Source organism: Hyperolius riggenbachi, chromosome 12, assembly GCF_040937935.1.
Source record: "Hyperolius riggenbachi isolate aHypRig1 chromosome 12, aHypRig1.pri, whole genome shotgun sequence".
NCBI classification, from domain to species: Eukaryota; Metazoa; Chordata; class Amphibia; order Anura; family Hyperoliidae; genus Hyperolius; species Hyperolius riggenbachi.
In genome coordinates this window covers 168,729,148-168,754,600 of record NC_090657.1, presented here as the reverse complement: position 1 = coordinate 168,754,600, position 25,453 = coordinate 168,729,148, and the positions used below count along the sequence as shown (strand labels likewise).

Sequence of the window (25,453 nt, the reverse complement as noted above, 5' to 3'; positions counted from 1 at the left end):
ACTCACTCACTCCCTAAAGGGGCTCCCTAGCACTCACTGCCTAAAGGGGCTCCCTGGCACTCACTCACTACATGAAGGGGCTCCCTGGCACTCACTCACTACCTGAAGGGGCTCCCTGGCACTCACTCACTAGCTAAAGGGGCTCCCTGTCACTCACTCACTCCCTAAAGGGCATCCCTGTCACTCACTCACTAGCTAAAGGGGCTCCCTGTCACTCACTCACTCCCTAAAGGGGCTCCCTGGCACTCACTCACTGCCTAAAGGGGCTCCCCCTGGCACTCACTCACTGCCTAAAGGGGCTCCCCCTGGCACTCACTCACTCCCTAAAGGGGCTCCCTGGCACTCAGTCACTCGATAAATGGGCTCCCCCTGGCACTCACTCCCTACAGGGGCTCCCTGGCACTCACTCACTCGATAAAGGGGCTCCCCCTGGCACTCACTCACTCCCTAAAGGGGCTCCCTGGCACTCACTCACTCCCTAAAGGGGCTCCCTGGCACTCACTCACTCCCTAAAGGGGCTCCCTGGCACTCACTCACTAAAGGGGCTCCCTGGCACTCACTCACTCCCTAAAGGGGCTCCCTGGCACTCACTCACTCCCTAAAGGGGCTCCCTGGCACTCACTCACTCCCTAAAGGGGCTCCCTGGCACTCACTGACTCCCTAAAGGGCCTCCCTGTCACTCACTCACTCACTCACTCACTCACTCCCTAAAGGCCCTTCCTGTCACTCACTCACTCCCTAAAGGGCCTCCCTGTCACTCACTCACTCACTCCCTAAAGGGCCTCCCTGTCACTCACTCACTACCTAAAGGGCCTCCCTGTCACTCACTCACTTCCTGAAGGGGCTCCCTGGCACTCACTCACTGCCTGAAGGGGCTCCCTGGCAGGGCCGGGCCGAGGCAAGAGAGGCTCCAGCCTCAGGGTGCAGTGTAGGAGGGGCGCACAATTCACTCAGCTATCATTCCCCTATTGTGTTTGAAGCAGAAAGAAATAAGAAAAGGGATACATGGCAGTGACTGCAAGCCAGATAACTAGAGATTAAGGTGTAAGGGGGGTTGGAGGCCCTGAGGCGCCTCTTAGTCTAATAGCAATCAGTGTGTGACGGCTGGGGTGGTAGGGATGGAGGGCGCACTTTGGTGTCTCAGCCTTGGGTGCTGGAAGACCTTGTCCCAGCTCTGCTCCCTGGCACTCACTCACTGCCTGAAGGGGCTCCCTGGCACTCACTCACTGCCTGAAGGGGCTCCCTGGCACTCACTCACTGCCTGAAGGGGCTCCCTGGCACTCACTCACTGCCTGAAGGGGCTCCCTGGCACTCACTCACTGCCTGAAGGGGCTCCCTGGCACTCACTCACTGCCCAAAGGGGCTCCCTGTCACTCACTCACTGCCTAAAGGGGCTCCCTGGCACTCACTCACTCCCTAAAGGGGCTCCCTGGCACTCACTGCCTAAAGGGGCTCCCTGGCACTCACTCACTACATGAAGGGGCTCCCTGGCACTCACTCACTACCTGAAGGGGCTCCCTGGCACTCACTCACTACCTAAAGAGGCTCCCTGTCACTCACTATCGGGGTCCCTGTCACTCACTACCTAACTGGAGGCGCCTGTCACTCATCCGCATGCGTTTTTACAAGCGTCGGAATGCCGGCGAAATCGCGTCGCAACAGTGGAAACGAGCCCTATCTCTGTGCCTTTACTGATTGTAAACCAGCTATATTGTATGCTGATCCCTGCTACTTTCAGTATGTACAGTATTAGCTGTAAAGCCTGGTACACACATACAATTTTGATTAGCCAATTTTAGCTCTGTTCATAAAATTCATTGTCTGTTGGCCCACTTACTGCACGGGGGTGGTAAAATTGGGGGTCAGTAATTGACCAATCAAAATTGTATGTGCGTATACATCTTTGATCTATGCCTATACTGATTGTAAATTATCCAAATAAAGGACAGGGGGCTCCATCCAATATTTCGATGGGCAGGCCCGTTATCTGTAGCTTACACCGCTGCTAAGTTCATGTACATTTGGCCCCACCCACTCACCGCATGGCCACGCCCACGCGCGCCGCATATAACTCCCCGCCTGGTGCCCACAGGTGCCCCCGATCTCCAAGGACCCTAGAAACGCCCCTGCTGCACCGCCATGCCTGCTACTGTGCTGCACCGCCATGCCTGCCCCCATGACTCAGATCAGATAAATGCTGTTATCTGGGGAACATCAATTTCAGTGTTTCCCATAGGCACTGTATTACCAAGATACATCCCTATGTAAGTAAATGTTTTTGCGTATTTCCTTTTACTTACATTGCAATGTAACTGTGGGTACATGTAAGAGTGATGTGCAGGTACTCTGCAGGGGAATGAGGAGATTATTCCTCTATTACACATCTGAACATGGATCAGGCCCTAGGCAATGTGACTGTGGGTACATGTAAGAATGATGTGCAGGTACTCTGCAGGGGAATGAGGAGATTCTTCCTCTATTATACATTCTTCATGTACAATCTGAACATGGATCAGGCCCTAGGCAATGTAACTGTGGGTACATGTTAGAGTGATGTGTGGGTAGGAGAATGAGGGGATTCTTCCTCTATTACACATTCCTCATGCACAATCTGAACATCTATCAGGCCCTAGGCAATGTAACGTTGGGTACATGTAAGAGTGATGTGCAGGTACTCTGCAGGTGAATGAGGGAATTCTTCCTCTATTACATTCTTCAAGCAGCATCAGAACCAGGTTTACAGGTGATAGACAACACCTCTGTGATCAGTGTGCACAACAGTGGATTCACAACTGAGTGCATATGTAGTATATAGTACTACAGTACTGTGTAACTTGATTTGTAATTGCCAACCCAAAATGTAATAACATATCAAATTAATTGATTTCAAGAGCAATGGGAGTTTTAACAATCGTGCAGAATAGTTACATTTGTTAACACTCAAATGCACTTGATTTAACAAATGACAGCGCATATAAAAAAATTGTTATTTTGTAATGTACTATACATATAGTGGGAAGCAAAAAAAAAACAAGAATAAAAAATAGACACTTACCAACGAAGGGGGAAGACACTGGGTCCAATAGAACCCAACCTTCTCGTTTCTCTCACGGTCCCCGTTCCAGCGCTGGCACCTCTATTTGAATCTCCGCAGAAGGAGGCTTCAGAAGTCTTTGGGAGCCCGAGTGCTCCGGAAGACAGGCAGCTCTGTACTGCGCCTGTGTGAGTGCTAGCACAGTACGGAGCCACCCATCTTCAGGAGCACTCGGGCTCCCAAAGACTTCTAAAGAATCCTGTGTCAGCAGAGAGCAGTATACGACTGCTACCAGGGGAGCCAGCGCTGGAACGTGGGGACTGTGAGAGAGGTCTATAGGACCCAGAGCCTTCCTTCTACTTAGGTAAGTATCTGTTACATTTTTATTTTATTTTTCTTTGTGTGTCCCATGTACTTTAAATACATATTAAAATGATATATGAATGTCAGTCTGCAAAATAGCCCAGCTGGATGTCGCAATAGTGACTAGGGAAGGTCAATCAGATGCAAATAATTCTGAGTTGATGCAGGATTATGAAAATGTATGCAGCTTGAAAATGGACCAATCAGCTGGGCAAATCAGAATTTGATTAGTCCATTTTCAAGCTGCATACATTTGCATACAAAATGTGCATGAACCTGCATCAGCACAGAATTATTTGCATCATAGACTAAGTACTGCTATTACTGTATATACAAGTTATTTATGATGACTATTACACTCTGTATAATATTGGAGAGGGATGGAGAGAGTGGGGGCAGAACTGGCTCTGGAGACTACTACAGCATCCCTACAGTACAAAGCACTTGGGAAGGGAGTGGAGAGGCCGGGGGCCAAACTGACTCAGCAGACTCCTCCAGCATCACTATAGTACACAGCACTTGGGAAGGGTGTGGAGAGGCCGGAGGCAGAACTGGCTCAGCAGACTTCTCCAGCATCATTACAGTACACAGCACTGTAATGCTTTGAATTATTCCTCATCAGTGGCTGAGCAGATGCAGTCATTAGAACAAATGTGCGGAGAGCAGAAAGCTTTTTCTCTACATGCCTAGACTCCTCAAGCATCACCACAGTACACAGCTCTTGGGGAGGGGCTGGAGAGGCTGGGGCAGGGCATTGTGCACAAGACCCTGCCGAATACTGAATAGGGACTGTCTACAAAACTTTGTATGATTCTTTATCAGGGGCTGAGTAGATGCAGTCATCAACAATTGTGCAGCGAGCAGAAAAGATTTTTACTCACCACGCCCTCAGTTGTCAGTCTCTCAAGACAGAAAAAAATGTCTCCCCCCCACAAGGCCCCCTGCGGCTTCTGGAGCCTCTGTGGCTGCAGCACTTGCAGGGTCAATTGTTACACACCTGTCACCTGCTCAGTTTAAATATAATAATTAGAAAGATTTTTGTAGAATTTGGCCAATCAACATCATGGATATGTAGAAAAGACAAATTCTCCCCTAGCAGAGGGTTGCCTGAGTGAGCAGACTTTGCCCGCCCCCCCTCCTATCTGCTCCTTCCCTCCAGCCGCCTCCCACACCAACTCTCCACACTTTCACCAGCAGTCATTGTATCCCGCCCCTCAGAAAAATAAGAAGCCTGCCTGAAACCACACTGCAAGGGAAATAAATTAAGGGTTAGTTTAGCTGCACTAAACTACGAGATATCTTTTTGCCGCAATATTTTGGTAGATTATTCTACCTGTACTTATAATTCAATGTTTTTATCTGTAATCTTAGTTTTTTAACAGGTTTGCATGACAAATGTGATGAGTCTAGCTTTTCCCTAGTGGAAGCACTGCATATAAATTCAGTAACTATATTAAAAAAGGAGTAAACAGTAGTGTAACAGAACACAATGGAAACTAATTGTGGTCTTTAGGAGAATCCACTGACCTTTGCAGTCTTCTGTTCATTATACCGGGGTTTCGGTAACTCTAGAAAATGGACGCCACTCACAACCGAATGATTCAAGTTTGCACTGGCCTAAATAGAGGAAATACATTACATTTGTTTTACAAATAGTCCAAAAGCTTCACAGCTATGAAAATTATTGCATAATAACCGGTGTGTAGAAGGCTTTGATCCATCATCCGGACCACAAGTACAGCAATCACAAGTGTTAAAACGTAATTTTTACTGGTGTATCGAAAATCTGCAGAAAATTCAAGGTATGTATAGTGTGCTATCATGAGCACTCTACATACTCAGTCGATGGGATGGGTGCTCTATAATGAGGCTGTGTAAACAAGCAGGATACATAAGGGTTGGTACACACCATATACATTTCCATCAGATCGATGGGTTGAATCAAAACGATAACGAAATCAATTCTGTGCAGCAGTAATCGGAACTTCGATTTGGTTATTGATCAGGCCTTAATTGAACCTGTCGGAAATTGTTGATTTGACCCGTCAATCTGACAGGAAATTGCATGGTGTGTATCAGCCCTAAAGAAGAGCGGATCCTGCCAAAAACGTACAATTCTAAAGCTCTATTATAATGTAAATGACTAGAATCATTGCAGAATATTGAAAGGTTTGCATTAGCAGATCGGATAAGGTGACTGATGGAGAGAACATTAATAAATCTCCCCCACAGAGCTTACATTCTACTGGTTACACCAATGTTTGATTTATTGTACACCTTTGGCAGGATATTGGTATCTAACTTGCAAACAGAACGCACAAACAGCATCTAGTCCAAATCTATTTATTTTTTTGCTTTGAATTTAATATCCACATTTCGCCACCAGAGGGCAGACCCCACATAAGAAGTGTATCCTATCTAATTATTATTATTTTATTGTATTTATAAAGCGTCAACATATTACGCAGCGCTGCTAATGATATGCAATTTTGCATACCGGTAGCTGTTCCATGTGCTTGTTTTTACTGTAAACACACAAGAGATTTGTGGCTACAGAGGATGGTCGGTGATGAGCTCCCCCGTGTACAAAAATGTTTCTATCACTGGGTGTGGGGAAAGCCAGAGCAGAAAGCTTGCTGCCTTTACAGAAGTGGAGATTGAGGCCATGGACATCCCACAGCATCTCAGTGAAAAGTTTTCTGTAAGCATGCATGAAAGCATTTTAAAGCTTTCAGCGCTTTTCACCCCCGCAGGGGCACACAGAGGCACAGCGGTAAACGACCCCAGAAGCAAGCTGGAAAACCATGGTACTGACGCTGCCCATTCATTAGAATGGGAGCACCAACGAGTGCCGCCACGGCCGTCATTTACCGCCCAGCGAGGGTCTTTGTGAACCAGGTCTAATAGTGATAATGTCACTATTATATATTTATACAGGGCCAAAAGTATTCTGTGGCACTGTTCAGAGTAAGAAAAATACATGGGGTACATTATAAGCTGACCCGCGTATAATCCGAGGTACCCACTTTTCCCCCCAGAAATCAGGAAAAAGTGATTTACTCGTGTATAAGCCGAGGAGTGTAGGAAATGCAGTGGCTCCTAAGTTTCAATAATCAAAGCAAGTGCCAATGAAATCAAATTACATTGCACACAAGACAGCCTGAGCCTCACAGTGCTCACAGTACAGTTCTCCTGCCTACGTGCAGGCCCGTTTCTAGGGTCGTGCCACCACCCGGGGCGCTGTTGGGAGGGGGGCGCTGTAATGGAGGGGGGGGGGCGTGTCACAAGAAGCCCTAGTGGTCAGACCGCAAATGGCCTTCCAAACGGTGCCAGCACACGGATCGTGCGAACTCTGGTCGCAGTCAATGCGCAGGAACCGTTGGGAATTGGCCGCAGACAAACCAGAAGGGAGCCTGTGGGGTATTGTAATTACAACTTTAAACACTAGTGCAGGGTATCTGCCACTACCTCTGTTACCATGGGACAGAGGAGCCTGTTGACTGTCTGAGCCTAGATCTACAAATAAAAACGGTTAAAACACGCTGTATTCTGTTTAGCCAACAACAAACAATAGTAGCGTCTCTTCAGAGACCTGGGATCAGTTCTGTGTGTGCTGAATAATAGGGTAGCTAGAACAACAACTGACGACAGCGTCTGTTTAGTGAAAGCAATATAAATAATTAATATATACAGACAATTATTAAAATCAACAATTATTAAGACAGTAATAGCCAGTATGAAAAATAAAAGAAGGGAGAAAAAATACTTAGTTCCTGGAAAGATGTCCTTTAGTGGGAAAACTTGTAAAGTTCTTGGTTTCAATCAAAGTTCAGAGTTCAGACCAGGTGGATGCCAGCATATCCTCAAGCTGGCACAGATGAGATCAAGATGGTGGTTCAGGGTGGAGGACACTGAGTTTGTCTCCTCTGCCATTCTTATGCCCCTGATCTAGTAGGAGGGAGTGAGGGCGGGGCCACACACCCCCTTAGAACATGAGATGAGCCCTCCCCTTGTCCTGGGGACCAGAAATCATGTCTTAAACATATATGGGCTCTATCTCACAGAACCGTACAGGTCAGGGCAGATTTACTAATATTTTCAGGTCTGCCTCGATTTACCCAGCAGCCTGATACCAAACATAAGGGGTGGGACCCCTGTGGTATCATCAGGGCACTTTCGAACTGCCTAACTGGCAGTCTTTACCTCAGAATGTTCTGAAATGTTCTCAGAACCAACGCCAGACAGGGTCTTACATGCTCTGTTAGTTTGGAGGGTCTGCCAGCCTGGCAACACAGAAAATATGACACATATAGCAGTTTATGAAATATGATCTACATCTGGGATTGACAGCAGGTCATCCCTAGGTGATGGGTCTTTTGAAGCCTGCAGGAGCAAGCCACATGTTGGCTCCCCTGCTGGGGAAAGGAGCCAGAGTGTCTGATTTTTCAACAACTAGATTGCTTCTGTCATGGTGTTTATCAACTATACCTGATGGATGGGCCATCAGCACAGGTTGAAGCCAGGGACACTCTGCAGCAGGCTAGGGCCCTTTTGGTGGAAGGAGGGAAAGAGAAAAAAAAAGAAAAAAAACCCAGGGATGTCAGTTCTGATTCCTGTAATGGCTGCACAAATTTAGCCAGAAAGCGATCAGAAATTGGACTGCGCGGATCCTTCCAATCCGCCCACGTTTCTCACGGCTGTTCCGTGACAGGCCGGAGCCGCAGGTAGGGCAGCCCGACCTCTCCCTCCCTCCCTCTCTCTCCCAGGCGCCCTTAGTGCTCCCCCCTCAGATGCATAGTCAGTGAGCAGGCAGGAAGCACTGTTTACAACTCACCTGCCTGGCTCCAAGCGCCGCTCTCTCGCCCCCGGTCTCCTCTCTCTGTAAACATGCTGATACACACTCTGCTTCCTGTTTAGCCGGAAGCAGCGTGTGTATCAGCGTGTAGGCAGAGAGGAAAAGACCGGCGGCGAGAGAGCAGCGCTTGGAGCCAGGGAGGTATGTTGTATACAGCGCTTCCTGCCTGCTCACTATGCATCTGAGGGGGGAGCACGGAGGGCGCCCGGGAGAGGAGAGGGAGGGAGGGAGAGGTCGGGCTGCCCTCCCCGTGGCTCCGGCTCCCCCCTCCATTATAGGGGACAGCTACCTATCTAACCTATACTGGGGGGCACCTACCTAATCTAACTTACGCTGGGGGGCAGCTACCTATCTAACCTATACTGGGGGGCACCTACCTAATCTAACCTACGCTGGGGGGCACCCCAGTTTATTTTTACACCCTCACCCTGGGTGCATTTTAGCCTAGAAACTGCACTGCCTACGTGCATTGACCAATCAATGGGCATTCACTGTGATAGATGGATGAATAATCGAGTCATTCAGAAGCTGCAGCGAGCGGATCTGAACTCAGGACTTCATCTCAGCTATAAAAGAACAGCATAATAAACTTTAAAGAAAAGCATTTCTTTGTTATAGCTCATACAAATCCTGCAATAAATATCCAGTCTCTACTTCCTGCTTTCATGGAAGACATATTGTTAACATCCTGTGCTTTTTAAATGAGCTTATCTGCCATGGCAGTCAGCTGGCACAAGGGAGAGAGATCAAATTACAACTTGTGGTTAGACACTGATGAGTGGGAATTAGACAGGCTAAACTCTGTAAATAACTTAGGGGTGCATTTCTCTCTGTTTTCTATCTGTCCTGTGCAAGTGTTCAAGTCCTCTTTCAGCTCTGCCCAGCCTCTTGATTGGAGTGAATGGATGATGGCGGGGTGATAGAGCAGTCTTGTGCAAGACATAGAGGATCAGCCGCCGTGAGTCCCTCCGCATCTGTTACTCCAGACGCATCCGCATAATTGGCTGAGGAACGTAATGTCTATCTTCAGGCAGCAGCGCGGGAGAGCATTCGTTTAATTCAGGTCGGCGGAGGAGCGCTCCTCCAAGAGAACTGAGAGAGAGGGAAGGAGCAAGAGCAAGAGGTAGGGGGCAGAGCTGAAAGAGCGTCCTCCAAACAAGGCACAGGATAGAGAGTGCTCTCTCAGCTCTGCCCTCTGCCTCTTGCTCCTTCCCTCTCTCTCAGCTATCCTGATTGGAGGAGTGCTTCTCCGCCGGCCTAAATTAAACTAATGCTCTCTCGCGCCGCCACCCGCCGATAGACATTACGTTCCTCAGCCAATTATGCGGATGCAGCTGGAGGAACAAATGCGGAGGGACTCGCAGCGGCTGATCCTCTATAGGGCAGACATCAGAACCTCGGCATTATAAGGCTGCCTACGATGCTCCATCATGGCTCCATCATCACCGCTCTGCTGTTCCGTTACTCGGGGGCACAGAAACAGGTAAGACTACTGGACATAGGCATGGCAGGCTGGCAGACTGACCCGCGTATAAGCCGAGGGGTGGATATTTTAGCACATTTTTTTGTGCTAAAAAATTCGGCTTATACGCAAGTATATACGGTAATACAATGGTATACTCAAAAAATAGACAATGGTACATAATACAGAATTGAAACACAATTACAGTGACAAAGACTTCAAAGGTCGGAGAGTGACGGATGTGTTTTGGAAGGGAATTCCAGAGAAGGGGTGAGGCTCGCTGAGAAATAAGGCCTCGTTTCCATATAGCGCACTTTCATGCGCACTTATGAAAACGCTATCGCAGGGAAAGCAGACTGTGCATAGACTTCACTGTCTGCTGTTTCCATTCATGCGCTGTTATTCACTTTTGAATCACAGCACATGGTTGCCTGCATTTTGGGGCGATTGCGTCTGTGATCCCATTCAGTGTAATAAATGGGATCGCAAGCTCCGCCCCCCAGTAGTGACCCGCAAAGCAGAGCCGCGCAGCTCTGCATTGCAGTGGAAATAAGCCCAAACGGAGGGCAGAAGAAGCTCGTGTGCAGATCTGAGATTGCGATTGAGTTGGTATCTGGAAATTAGTGAGGAGATGTACAGGGGAGAGAGATTGTGGAAAGCTTTGAAAGTTAGGGTTAAGCATTTGAAATCCTCTGGGTACCTAATTGGAAGCCAATGAAGAGCTTGTCAGAGATGAGCAGCAGAGGAAGCGCGAGAAGAAAGATGAATGAGACGAGCAACCAAGTTCAGTACAGAATGGAGGGGCGCCAGTCTGTTAGCTGGTAGCTGCACTATGCCAGCTGTACACAGCCAGCATTACACAATACACACAAAGAAGTGACAGCATTTCCCATCACTTACCATGGACACACGGCTGTGCGTTGGAGAGAGGGTTTCCTGGCTGGTGTCACATGACGCAGCACCTTGCCTGGTGGTGTCTATGGATCGCTCATCAGTGGTAGCCCCGAGCGGGGCCAGACTTTTTCCAAGCAGCTGCTCCGGAGGGTCTATACCTGGAGGTGAGAGGTATAGCCGCGGGGACGGTGAGAGAGATAGCCGGGCCACTGCTGTGTGATCAGCCAAATCAGAATACTCCGCTGGAAAGGAAAAACATTTTAATTACTACATATAGTAGCTTTACACAAACCTATGAGAATTAACCCTTAGACTGCTGTCAGCGTCATTACAAGTTTTGGAATTCTGGCCTCCATTTGCTGCGGACATCTAAAGCCGTGTTTCAGAAGACTTCAGTTGCCAGCTGACATCAGTAAGCGTTTCCAAACGTTCGCTTCCATACGCCATAGACATCTAAAGGCATATCTATGGAAGTAGTTTTGAAAATACGCCCTTGGGGACGCCCGTGATGCACGAAGGCAAACATTCAGGAAACACCTAAAGACCAGTATGTTAACATTTATGGGACAGGCATGTCATTAAAAAAAAACAGAAAAAAAAACAAGTGGCAGTCTAAAGGTGCATATGAATTTTGATTGGCCAATTTTACCCCTTCCATGTAGTATGAGAGGTTACCTGCCCAATGTGCTCATGGTATTCAAAAATCTGTTGGCCCTTATACAACATAGACGTGGTAAAATTGGTCAGTGATTGTCCAATCAAAATTGGATGTGTGTACGAGGCTCAAGAGTTAAAGCGCAGCATACTTGTAATAAACTGTGCTTAAATATCCAAGAATTAAGCCCTGATCAATACGGCCATATACAATAACAATACATATACCATTATTTTATATTACAAGTCAGTTACCCCAGTGTGTATAGTATAAACTGTTATGCTAGGTACACACACAATACAATTTTCTGTTAGATTTACCTGGCAGATCGATTTTTTCCAACAAGTGAATGGAAATCGATCGGGAAACCGATCTAAATTAAGATTGGTCATGTTGGAAAAAATCAATCTGGCAGGTAAATCTAACAGAAAATGTTATTGTGTGTACCTGGCATTACACAGTACTTATTACTACAAGGTCTGTGCTGGTATTTCAGAAGTCGGTGTCAATCGTTCCTCACTGCCTTTACAAGGTCAAACTGACTCTCTGCTCTCCTAGTTATCCCTCTGTTCAAGTGTGGATAGCATCTCTAAACCCCAGTGTGTATAAAGAAGAGCTGCTGCTGAGGCATCGCTACAATGACTACAGAATCATTAGATGATATTGGCAAGTTAGAGCACAGGCAAAAACAGTAATAGAAAATAAAGCATTACATGCCCTTAGTAAGATGGGTTTCGGGCAGGGGTTTGTCTCATGGATACAGGCTATATACAAATCTCCTGCAACTATTATTAAAATGGGAAATATCCTCTCAGCTCCAATCAAGCTTTATTGTGGTACTCGGCAGGGGCGCCCTCTCTCTCCGGCCCTCTTTGCTCTCGCGATGGAACCTCTTGCCGCGTCTCTCCGGCAGTCTACTGACATTCTGGGCTTCCGGGTCGGGGGGCTGGAGGAGAGGGTATCCCTTTATGCTGACGACCTTGTCATATATTTAGATGACCCGGCTAAGGGCTGGTGCACACCGAGCGACTTTTTGGGCGTTTTCAGATCCGCTTGCGGCTGCGGATCCGCTTGGTCAATGTATCTCAATGGGGTAATGCACACCAGAGCGGGAGGCGTTTTGCAGAAACGAATCCTCCCGGGGTGAGGCATTTTTTGGATTGTGGATGCGTTTCTGCCTCAATGTTAAGTATAGGAAAAACGCAAACCGCTCTGAAAAACGGCAGTTCAGAGCGGTTTTGCAGGCGTTTTTGTTACAGAAGCTGTTCAGTAACAGCTTTACTGTAACAATATATGAAATGTACTATACTGAAATACGCTGCAGCAATCCACAAAACGCTAGCAAAACGCCATAGAAAAATAAAAAAAAGCGTTTAAAAATCTGCTAGCATTTTGCGGATCTGCTAGCGGTTTTTGGTGTGCACAGGGCCTTAGACATTTTTGACAATTTCCTGCCCTTTACTGGTCTGGGAGTCAATTGGACAAAATCTAAGCTCCTTCCACTTACACCACTAAACAATGCATCGTTCACTCTAGAAGTGGTCCCCAGAACCAAGTACCTTGGCATACTGATTACAAATAATATAGCCGACTTCTATGCGGACAACCTTCTGCCTTTAATTACCCATACTAAACACTGTTTACAAAAATGGCAAATTCTCCCATTATCCTTAATAGGTAGAATTAACCTAATCAAGAAGAAAATATTACCCCGAATATTATATGTGTTCCGGAATTGTCCCATATGGATCCCTAAAAGGTTTTTTGCCCAACTCAACTCTATATTCCTTAGCTTTATCTGGAACCATAAGTCCCCTAGAATAAGCCTTAAAATGCTTCAGAGGCCGTGGACAGAGGGGGGCCTTGCCTTTCCGCATTTGCAAAAATATTATCTTGCTAGTATACTTGTCACAGCACACTGGTGGTTAGGTCCTGATGAATCTAATGCAGCTACAGTGCTGGAAGCAGCTCAACTTGGCTCATATGAAGCACTAACCCAGCTTCTCTACAGGGGTCTTCAGGCTCCATACCTCCTAACCACATCAATGAAAAAAGTTATTAAAGCATGGAACCTGGTACATATTTGGGACTCTCCCTCCTCCAAAACTTACTCACCCAAAACTCCTCTATGGAACAATCCTACACTTAAGAACTTCTACACTATACCCGACCCTATAATCTGGATCGCAAAAGGTGTCAGCCATATTTCACATATTGTTACATCCGGATCCCTTGCAACCTTTGACCAGCTGAAAGATGCCCATAACCTTCCTAATTCTCACTTCTTCAGATGTGCCACGCCTATCAGGCCCAGTTTAGCTCCTCTCCCCCACGCATTCGCTCATCTGAGGTTCAGATACCCTCTCAACCAGCAACCTAACCAAGGCGCTATCCTCCATATATAAAAATATTATACTTATTACTGAACCTCATGTCTCAACTTTCAAGTCTCCCTGGTTGGATATTGCACCCCGCACTGATGACGCAGACTGGGAAGATGCCTGGATTGTTCCATTCCAGCACCTGATTACCACCAGAGACAGGCTCATCAAATTTAAAATATTGCATAGAGCATACCTGACGCCAGCTAAGCTGGCTAAATTCAGCCCAACCTATAGCAACACCTGTTGGCGTTGTGACGCCCCTCATGCGGACTTTGCCCATATCTTTTGGACCTGTCCCAAAATTGTTCCCATTTGGGCCAACATTTGTGACTTCATATCGCACTTCTAACATATTGCAATCCAACCGGATCCCACATGGTGTCTTTAAGGCCTAACCTCCTCCCTTGCCTCCAGCCGAGCTCAAAGAACCCTACTTGGTCTCACTCTCTTTTACTATAGGAAGGCTATCGTCCTGAACTGGAAGGCCACAGTGGAAGTCTCTAATAAATAGCTCTTTGCCTCTCTATAAAGCCACATACACGGCTAGAGGTTGCCCTCAAAAATGTAAGAAAGTTTGGAAACCCTGGACAGATAAAGTGGAATCCAATTGAGTAATATACCTGGATTGAGCACTACCTACTATCCATGCTGACTGAACGCAACTCTTGGGTGGGTGGGGGGGTGGTGGATCGGGTGGAGGGGTGGGGGTGGTGTTGGTCTTTTGTGTTGGGGTGGCTGTCCCACAGTGTGATGTGTTACTTTTTAGTTGTTCAGATGCCCTCTCGCCTGCGTGTGTTGTAGGTTGCATCTAAGTCTGTCTACTTGTTTTGTTTAAAAGTGAAAACTCAAATAAACAGAATTTTCAAAAAAGAAAATAAAGCATTACTGAGCAGAGCTTCATTTCATGTTATCAGCAGTACACTTTGTTCACTATCAATTTATAAAGGGACCCTGTAGTGATGAAAAGTTAATGGAAGAAAGCAGCAATATGTAGGGCGCTGCCTCTACCCGCAGTCAGTACCATCATTTACCTTACTATAGTGTAGTACATCCCGTTGTTTGCGTACATTGCTGAATAATTAAAATGTACTATAATGGGCATACTTTTGTGCATTGCACATCTGTACTTGTTACAGTATAATTAAATACCAAATGGGCTGGCTGGCTGCCTCCTGTAGCTCCTTGCTGCCAGCAGAGTAGCAGAAAACCCACCTCCAGGGACATGCTGTGCCCTTTACCTTGTTTACACTACTCACCACTGGATTAAACCAGACAAATAAGACGGTTTGAATCAGAATTATACAATTTATTGGCTAACTTTAGAGCAAAGTTTTCGGCTGTGCAGCCTTCCTCAGACTCAATCCTGTTTCAAGTCTGAGGAAGGCTGCACAGCCGAAAGCTTGCTTACTTACTCTTATTCTTTTGAAGGGAAGGTCCAAGCAAAATAAAAAAATGAGTTTCACTTACCTGGGGCTTCTACCAGCCCCATGCAGCCATCCTGTGCCCTTGTAGTCACTCACTGCTGCTCCAGTCCCCTGCTGGCAGCATGCCGACCTCGGGGGTCGGCAGGCCGCATTGCGTACATTTTTACGCATTCCCGCTAGTGCAGGAACATTAACAAATACATTTTTACGCGTTAGTGGTTCAATGCGTAAAAATGTACGCATTAAACCAATAACGCGTAAAAATGTATTTGCTAATGTTCCTGCACTAGCGGGAATGCGTAAAAATGTACGCAATGCGGCCCGCCGACCTCCGAGGTCGGCATGCTGCCAGCAGGGGACTGGAGCAGCAGTGAGTGACTACAAGGGCACAGGATGGCTGCATGGGGCTGGTAGAAGCCCCAGGTAAGTTGAACTCATTTTTTTTATTTTGCTTGGACCTTCCCTTTAAGTACAGGCTAACCAGCAAGCCCATGGTGAACCAGAACTCATTGGAGTGTGTAAGGGGCTACAATGGTCCTAAAAGCCCCCTTACTAAAATGCTAAGGGAAACAAACGTTTGCTTTCTTAAAACAGAACAAATTTGCGATAATTCAGGTTGGATTGAGCACCGGGTGTTTCAAGCCCTACTCCATAGAGCCAAATTAATCCATGCCATGCACCTATGAGGATCAACCAATCCGAAACAGTCTGTATGCATGCTGGATTATTATGGCTCTGTACAAATTAACAGCTGACACATCATTGCATTCCAGCGAATCTTGGGGTGTATTTAGCTTCTAAGGGCAACAATGGTTAATTTGCATATTCAGCAGTGATGCACTGGGAGAATCTCGGAGCTCACCCCAACCTGAATTATCGCACATTCTTTCTGTTTTAAGAAAGCAAACTTTTGTTATTATTTTAAGTTGGCCAATAAATGGCATCATCCCAATTCAAAACGTTTTGCTTTTACTGATGACTAACACAGTACATTACTCTACCGCTACTAGACCAATAGGAACCCTCCATCCCCAGGAAGGATTTTTATTAGTCCACCACTAAATTCTCCCAGGGAGTGGCAGTGATGCAGAAGGTGACAGATAAACGCAGTGACAGAAAAAGCAAAGGAAGGTAAACCGCAATCAGCCTATTGAGAACAGACATTGTCTGCTCCCATAAGCTTCACAGCTTCTGTGGTGTCTGGAAAAGCCCTGCAGAGGTGGACTTGGCATCCAGCTTCTGCTGCAGGTTAAACCGGAGTGTCTGACAAGTGTGAATGGGTCCTACAGATAACATCTGATGAGAAAACGGATTTATCTGCAGTGTGAACCTTTTTTCAGACATACTCATGTACATGTATGGTCCCCATGCTCTCTGCTACATCCAAATGTGCTACTGTATATCTGCCCCCTGAGGGGTCTATTATAGGAAATATAAACCCAGTCAGCTTACCATTTCATAGCATGACTAGCGTGCAAAACTGTAAGATACATGTGTACACATAATTAGAAGAAGTGCACTTCTCACAGATAAAAATGCAATATAAATTACTTACAGTAGGTAGTAAAAATCTGACAAGGTTTGGAGTAGTCCGTCTCCTAATGGGAGATCTTTAGTATATCCTTTATTTTTTTCGAAAGCACACTATGGGAAGGATCCATGCAAAGATGTTGGCTGGCTTCCCTACTGGCTTGTACACTATTTAGGCAGCTGGACTGCGCAACAGCCGTTCCCTAAGTTCTTTTGAAAATAAATAAAACCCAGAGAATCCTCTATGAGGAGGTAGACTAGTCCAAAACCTGTTTGATTTTTACAAGCACCTGTGATAGAGACATAGGGGGAAAAAAAAGAAATGTATAGTGCATTTTACTCCGGAATAAATGCACACAAATGCATATATATATACAGTTTATGTTTTTCACAATAGTGGTCCTTTTACAATTCAGGTAAGAAAATTACATGAAAAGATTGGCAGTTGCACCTTTATTTCCACAGCGTGAATCTCAACAATTGCCAGAAGCACATCCAAATATACAATATAAAGGTGGGTACTGATCCGATATGTGCCGCTATACTTACCTCTGACCTTCTCAATAGACTCAGGACTGGACGACACAGGAGAGATTGCTGGCCTCTTGTACAGGCTTTTATCTGCCTTGCTGACAGCAGCAGTATTATCTGCCTTCCCAGTAGTGATAATACTGTCCTCGGCTTTCGCTCCAGCGTTCTGGTTCCTTTTAGAGGTAATACTCTCGGGTCTCTTTGGCTGATCTGTAGGGCCTGGCTTCTTGTTTACATGTACCCCGTACTGCAAACAGAAAAAAAAGTATGAGAAGTTGCTGTACACACGACAGTAGTGCGTGTGTACAGTCTGTCAGGCAGATTGATAAGGCGGTTTCTGAACAATCGTTCAGAAACAGTCTTATCAGTCTGCCGATAGACTGTACACACGCACTACTGTCGCTGGAACACCCGCCCAGCGGGAGGGTCTGACGGACCTGTCATTCATTGCCGTAGTGCGTGTGTACGCACCTTTACTGTAAAGGCCGCCATACACTGGTCGATTGCCACCAGATCGACCAGCAGAAAGATCCCTCTGTGATCGAATCTGATCAAAGAGGGATCTATTGGCTGCCTACACAGCAAACAGATTTTGAAACGATTTCACTATGAAACCGATTCACAATCTGTGGAGCTGCCGCCTCCTGCATACATTGCCTGATCTGGCCGGCGCGAGTCCCTCGGTCTCCGCTGTCTCTTCTCCGCTCTGGGCTCAAGCTTCACTTTACTTCCCGTCGGGTGAAGTTTAAAAAGTAGAGGGCACTCTATTGTTTAAACTTCCCCCTACAGAAGTAAGTGAAGCCAGCCGAAGCCCAGCGCGGAGAAGGGACAGCGGAGACACGCACCGGCGAAACAGGTAATGTATTGCCGCTAGCGTCGGTCATCGGACATTCGAACGCCACTATCGACGCACTCCCGACCTATTGGCGATCGAGCAAAATCTTCAGTGCAGACAGATCGAAGGGATCGATCGATTTTGGATGGAAATCGGTCGTTCGGTCAGCGTTTGCGCATCGATTTCACATCAGATTCAATCACGGTGATCGAATCTGCTGTCTATCGGCAGGAAATCGTGTAACTGCATGGGCACCTTAAGTTTACTACATGCCTTATCACCATGGTGATAACACTAGAAACCGCTCAAAAACTTTAGGAAAGGGAACCTGTACTGAGTAAAATTATTAAAAATAAACACATGAGGTAACTTCAAATGAACATTACATAGTTACCTTGCCATCAGTTCCTCTCAGAAGCTCACCATTTTCTTCTGACTATGATCCCTTCCAGTTCTGACAACATTTTGTCAGAACTGAAATAGATCAGTTGCTGTCAGTTATAGCTGAGAGGACAACTGCTGTGCCAAGTAATGTCTATGTTTCCCTATGGCTCAAGTGGGCGATGTTACAGTTTAACAGTGTGCTGACCAGAAAGCTGTTATGGGGTAATGGCCATTTTCAAAATGGAGGACGGAGAATTCCCTTGATCACAGTGGACAAACAGGACGCGGGAAAGGAGAAAGAGATTGAGGAGTAGACTACACGGGAGGGAAGTATGACTTGTGTATGTTTATTTTGACTTTTAATTTTCAGTTCAGGTTTTCTTTAAAGACAGGAGATAAGCTTAGTGAATGGAGGCCAATATCTACCTGATCTTTGGAAGTCTCCTTTCTTACCAGATCTTTGGCAGGTTCTATTCTAGCCCGTGAAGCGTTCCTAGTATCAGATTCTGAATCAGAATTAAAAGCCTCTTTATAGTTCTTCCTCTTTAGAGCACCCCTCTGAGGTAGTTTAAACACGCCCTGACGGTCATCTTTTTTGTTGGTTTCCTTATTGGCACCCAGATCAAATGCATGCTAGAAGTAAACAGAACAGTAATTGCAGGCTCAGTGATAAGCATACCTTAAACTCAAGACACATCCTAATGAGATAATCAAAGTATAATGCATGGTCACATTACAAATTTCGCATAACTTGCACTGGAGAGGTGTATGTTTTTGTCTCCAATATGTGCCGCTATACTTACCTCCGACCTTCTCAACAGACTCAGGACTGAACGACGCAGGAGAGATTGCTGGCCTCTTGTACAGGCTTTTATCTGCCTTGCTGGCAGCAGAAGTCTTATCTGCCGTCCCAGTAGTGATAATACTATCCTCGGCTTTCGCTCCTTCACTACACACCTAGCTGGCAGCCGGCTACGAGAGAGAATGTGTGACGTTACCGCTGCCGTTATTCCACTATCCCAGGCAGAGCGTTCACTCCTCCACTCATTGCTTCCGAGTCAGCGCAGCGGCTCCCAGCATGCTACACAGGAGAAGGTGACAACGTGACGGAGGCGGGGACGATCGGGGGTCTGAGCAATGTAGGAGGAGGCAGAGCAGATACTGTGCTGGCTGCGGTAGGCTGTAGCTCAGAAGTTTCCGTCTGCTCTATGGTGTTCCAGGACAGGTATATAATATATTGGGCTGGCCTTTTTGACACCCCCCCTCTCGGCTTGTCACCCGGAGCACCACGCACCTTGCGCCCCATTAGCAGTACGCCACTGGGGCTTACTTACCATTTTACAAACTACTACTGCAGCCAAAGAGATCAGCAGGACTGCCGGCCAACTGGTATTGTTTAAAAAGTGACACTAATTATGGCAGCATCCATAACGTACAAATGAAATTGCCGCCAGGAGACTTGGGCGCAGGATACAGCCGATATACGGCTTACCCTGCTCCTGCACAAGCCCTGGTGGCGTTAATTACTATTCCCCATCCAGGTCCACTTGGATGGTGGGGAATTATATAATGCGGCTGCCAGCTACTGCTGGCGAATGAATTACACTGTTTTAAAAGTAACTTCACTTACATCTTCTGACAGCGCCAAAGTTACTCTGTGCGCCGCTATAGCTGTAATTCCTATTATGGCCTATGGTGGCGCCGGCTCGCCCAAATCTCCTGCGCTGTAATCCACGTGTTCGGCCTCCATATCCCTCTCAGTTCAGGTGTCCTTTAACAAATCTACTTCTGCTCACATGGTCAATTGCCAGAGACATACATAACATAAATATCATGGCTACCTGATCTTTGGATGTTTGCTTTCTAACAGGTGAAGCATCGGATTCAGATTCAGAATTGGAGCGCTCTTTGTAGCACTTCCTCTTCGCTGCAGCCCTCTGAGGTAATTTGAACACACTGGGTTTAGCGGCTACTTTGTCTGTCTCTTTGTTGGCATCCAGCTCAAACGTTTCCTTCAAGTAAACAGAACACCAATAACAACTGAAATAACTAGTGACTAACATATTGAAACCCTAGACACCTACACGAAGGTGAAGTTAACATAGGTAGTTTTGAGGGCAATACGATACAGGCATTTTCTGTGAGCTACACTGTCCACTTGTTGGTGATTGGAGTGCGTCACCACATCACCACAGCATAACCACTAGCCAGGATAGCACAGTTTCAGCAGCAGCCAGGCCTCAGCATCAATGCCAGCCATGCCAGCACAGCATCACCAGCAGCCAGGCCAGCATAGTATCATCGCCAGCCAGCAAAGCATCATGCCAGGCAGCCCAGCATCATAGCATCACTGCAAAACCAGCACAGCCTAATCGCCAGCCAAGCACAGTGCCCAGGCCAGCCGAGCATAAGGATAAAACAGGTGAGGGAATGCTGTGTATTTATGGTATTTAAGTTACACCACTGCTAGGTTCGTGTACATTTGACCCCACCCATGTCCACGCCCACTTTCCTTTTGCATGGCCACGTCCATTTTTTGCTGCGCACCGCACATTCACTCTGCCTGTGTCCCCCGGATCTCCCAGGATCCTAGCAACGCCCCTGCCATCAGCTGAGGCAATCATTTGTGATAATTTCAGATGACATTCTACAGTAAGTACAGATGTTGCCAGATATTTGGTAGTGTCCTTGCCAGTGATCTATTGAGTTAAAAAACCTTCACTGGGCAGGAGGAAAGAGGGGAGGGGCTAGGAGGGAAAACAAAAAGTAAATAAAAAGCCCCCCCATGATTCAAGCTATTCCCTAACAGCAAGAGTGCACTGATGAAGATCAAGCTTCCTTTGTTGAGACAAAGCTTATTCTGTGGGGTGGGGGTGGTTGGTGAGAAACCATCAATGTGTCCTATCAGGTCCAAAAAGAAATCATATGTTTTATCCTTGCAGTATTATTATTATGGGTTTACAGTAAGTGATCTTATGACAATGATGGGAGACGGGAGTGACATACCTATGTTACAGTCATCAATGTGTCCGCAGCACACAGACATAATGTTACCACCTTTGGGGAAAGTAGTAGTGTGGGACAATTTCTGAATCATTTTCCCTGTAACAGTTACCTTGCATCCAGTATTCTTTTTTCTGTTCTGTTTGGCAATTTCACCAGTTTTATCTGCAATGAAGGAAGGAAAGAGGCCCTCAGCATGTATTGTGGAGAATGGAATAATAACCATGTGATGATGTCACTTACATGGCACAGGTTCCTCTGGGGGCTTCATCTGCTTCTGCCGGCTGTAGCCCACTATCTTGGCTTTCTGTCTGCTGGCGGGGTCCTTGAGCCAGCTAATGTCAGTCTTGCTGTCATCACCTCCTCGGTCCGTGTCTGTGTCACTGAACAGATGGGGCCTGCAGAACGGCCTGGCCTAATGACACCAACACAAATCTCAGTTTAGACATTTTTACAAGAAAACAAAGAGCTTCAAGTGGACAAAATATAAACATGTTTACATGCAAGCAATGAACCTAACAATAAGACAGTTGTTTTGAAAGTGTAATAATACTTCGTAATGAAGAGGCAAAAATAGCGGATTCCCAGGAAAATGGGAAATTACCCAAGTACAGCCCCAACACCATTTTTTTTTTGGTTCAGAGTTTTGGTTCAGAGATGCATACAGTACTTAGGAAAGAGAAACCTCTGGATCCTCCACGCCGTCCTGTGCCCTGGACCCAGCTGATCAGCTCTGTGCTCTCCTTCTGGCATACGCCCCCTGAAGCCTGCCCCATCTGCGCAGTAGCATGGAGCTACCTGTGCATTAGGGGCTCCAGCTTACTGTGGACAGTGTTCTCCCCAGGCTCTTTTAGCCAGTGCTTCACCCGGCTGCTTTTGGTGAGCAATTGGCTGTCATTGGCTCGCCTCCTCCTATGCTGTAAGTGGAGAAGCGCCAGCCCTGCATTCTGTCATCTCGCCCCACCCGGCTACTTTTTTATGCCTCCCAGCTGGAAGAAATTTCTGTTGAGAACCCTAGTGTGCGGCTGTACTCACAAAAGCGCAATACAGCCTCGCTTGTGCTTGAAGAGGAGCGCAGCCCGGTCAGATTACTGACAAGTGCCAATAGGGGACGGCTCAGGTACACTATAAATACCCATGTAGATATGTTTAAAGTAACCCTGTAGTGAATACAAGTGCCCAGTTTGGGTACTTGGCTCAGGGAGGGGGGAGGCTATAGATCCTTTAGAAGCTGACACAGTTCTCCTCCACTGGACTATTCCAGCAGGAAAACTGTCGACAGCTTGTATATGCGCAGTAGCACAGACCCAATTGGGCTCAGCTTTTTCTGCCAATGCTGTAGCAGGACTGTATTGAGGTAGTGGAGCTGGAAAGGCCTTAGGAGGCTTCCCCTGAGGTAATTATATAAAGGTGTGCTTCAACTCAACGATTACATGAAAAATAACAGAGCTTTTCTTTTTGTGAAAGGAGAATTAGGTCACTGTTAACGCAATGCTATGGAAAACAGTATGCCTTGGACTGACAGGATGCCAGGCCTTGCCTGGCCATCTGAGACTAAAGACCTTTCTTTAATCCTTTCGGAACCGGACGGCTCAGGCCCATTAAGTACCAGAGCTGTCCTTTCCCTAATAAGCCCTGTGATTGGCTCACACCAATCACGGGGACAGGAGCCACTGCAGAAGTTCTGTGGTCACTGAGACAGCAAAGCAAGCGGGTGCAGAGACAGAACAGCGGCCAGAAAAACATGAGTGTGCGGCGGTGAATACCTTATATACTCGTGTATAAGCCTAATTTTTCAGCACAAAAAAATTGCTGAAAAGATTACCCCCCTTAGCTTATATGCGAGTCAGTGGAGCAGAACGGTTAGTGGAGCAGGTTTTGTTACTAGCTTACACTAGAGGAGTGTAAGGATTGTGCACTAGTGGTCCTGCTCTTGCCAGCTGGCTCTCTGCTGTGTCTGGGTACCCCAACCCCGCAACATGGTGTGCAGAGTGCACTGCTCAAGACTAACTGTGTTCCCTGGTTTGTGGAGCGGAGAGTGCCAGCAACATGTCAGTGGTGCAATGATCGGGTGCTCTTCCTGTGTGGCAATCGCTGTGTCTCATATCTATGACATCATCTAGTGGCATCTTGAGACACAGCTCTCTCATCCTTGGGGCACATCTGGCTATGGGGAAGGGGGATATATTGGGGGCGGGGTGTATACACAAGTCAATCACTTTTCCCTGGTTTCTGAGGGAAAAGTAGGTACCCCGGCGTATACGTGGGTTGGGTTATATGCAAGTATATACGGCATGTGACGCCGGGCGACGCCCAGTCAGCCAAAACGCAATTGCGGTCGCTTTGCGACACAAATCGTTAAACCAAGATTTGATGTGTAGTCTCCCTCTGCCTAGGAACAGCTGGAGGATTTTCTTAGCTGAGTAAGAGCCTGGGGGGAGGTGTTAACCTGCTGAGCGGTCTGGACGAGCTCAGCTCGTCCAACACCGCCAGAGGCTGCCGCTCAGGCCCTGCTGGGCCGATTTCCACCAAATAAAAAGCAGCACACGCAGCCAGCACTTTGCCAGCCACGTGTGCTGCCTGATCGCCGCTGCAGCGCGGCGATCCGCCGCGTGCAGCGGCGAAAGAGGGTCCCCCCAGCCGCCCGAGCCCAGCGTAGCCGGAACAAACAGTTCCGGCCAGCGCTAAGGGCTGGATCGGAGGCGGCTGACGTCAGGACGTCGGCTGACGTCCATGACGTCACTCCGCTCGTCGCCATGGCGACGAGGGAAGCGAAACACGGAGGGCCGCTCATTGCGGCCTTCCGTGTTATTCCTTGCCGCCGGAGGCGATCGGAAGATCGCCTCCGGAGCGCCCTCTAGTGGGCTTTCATGCAGCCAACTTTCAGTTGGCTGCATGAAATAGTTTTTTTTTAATTTAAAAAAAACCCTCCCGCAGCCACCCTGGCGATTTAATCAGAACGCCAGGGTGGTTAATTAGCTTGGACATATTCCCTGTGGAAGGCAGAATAACATGGAGGCATGAATTCCCTTTTCTGTTCTGGGAACCAGGTGACACCTTGCTGATCTCATGTAGATGTTAATTAACCAAAGGGTGATAAGGAGGCCAAGGTTCAGCCAGGCAGGCTACGAATCCCCGGGAGGTCTTGACACCTTGCTCCCTGGTAAGGATCAAAGGGAAGCCAGCTGCTAGCAGCTAGCACACATCCTGAATAACCTGAGTCTCATAGCATAATCCATAACTTCCCAGATCTGTCATATTTCTGGGGTTCCTGAGATGGCAGCTTCGCCAAACGTGGGGGAAGTGTAGCATGAGTCCCGGTGCTGGTTCTGAGGAAGTTTCAGAACATTCTGAGGTAAAGACTGCCAGTTAGGCAGTTTGAAAGTGCCCTGATGATACCACAGGGGTCCCACCCCTCATGTCTGGTATCAGGACGCTGGGTAAATCGAGACAGACCTGAAAATGTTAATAAATCTGCCCTGACCTGTACGGTTCTGTGAGATAGAGCCGATGTATGGTTAGATATGATTTCTGGTCCCCAGGACAAGGGGAGGGCTCATCTCATCTTCTAAGAGGTTGTGTGGCTCCCCGCCCTCACTCCCTCCTACTGAATCAGGGGCATAAGAATGGCAGAGGACAGAAACTCCGTGTCCTCCACCCTGAAACATCATCTTGATTTCATCTGTGCCAGCTTGAGGATATGCTGGCATCCACCTGGTCTGAACTTTGATTGAAACCAAGAACTTTACAAGTTTCCCACTAAAGGACATCTTTCCAGGAACTAAGTATTTTTCTCCCTTCTTTTATTTTTCATACTGGCTATTACTGTTTTAATAATTGTTGATTTTAATAATTGTCTGTATATATTAATTATTTATATTGCTTTCAATAAACCAACGCTATCGTCAGTTGTTGTTCTAGCTACCCTACTATTCAGCACGCACAGAACTGATCCCGGGTCTCTGAAGAGACGCTACTATTGGTTGTTGTTGGCTAGACAGAATAGAGTGTGTTTAACCGTTTTTATTCGCAGGACTAGTCAGTCAGTGGGCTCCTCGGGCCCATGGTAACCGAGGTGGTGGCAGTTATATCCTGAATT

At 47.1% G+C, this 25,453-nt stretch overlaps 1 protein-coding gene across 5 annotated transcripts in view; it reads right to left on the bottom strand.

Moving 5' to 3' along the window:
* SYCP2 (synaptonemal complex protein 2) overlaps window positions 1–25,453 on the bottom strand; it is a 198,514-nt gene that overhangs the window by 64,231 nt on the left and 108,830 nt on the right. For all 5 annotated transcript variants that reach the window (XM_068263662.1, XM_068263657.1, XM_068263661.1 and 2 more), the window contains exons 30-36: window positions 21,598–21,769; window positions 21,467–21,519; window positions 20,193–20,363; window positions 18,805–18,984; window positions 17,151–17,379; window positions 10,615–10,850; window positions 4,925–5,014 (exon numbers count right to left, since the gene is read on the bottom strand). In XM_068263662.1, coding sequence (XP_068119763.1) covers window positions 4,925–5,014; window positions 10,615–10,850; window positions 17,151–17,379; window positions 18,805–18,984; window positions 20,193–20,363; window positions 21,467–21,519; window positions 21,598–21,769 — 1,131 coding nt within the window. The remainder of the gene's footprint in view (window positions 1–4,924; window positions 5,015–10,614; window positions 10,851–17,150; window positions 17,380–18,804; window positions 18,985–20,192; window positions 20,364–21,466; window positions 21,520–21,597; window positions 21,770–25,453) is intronic.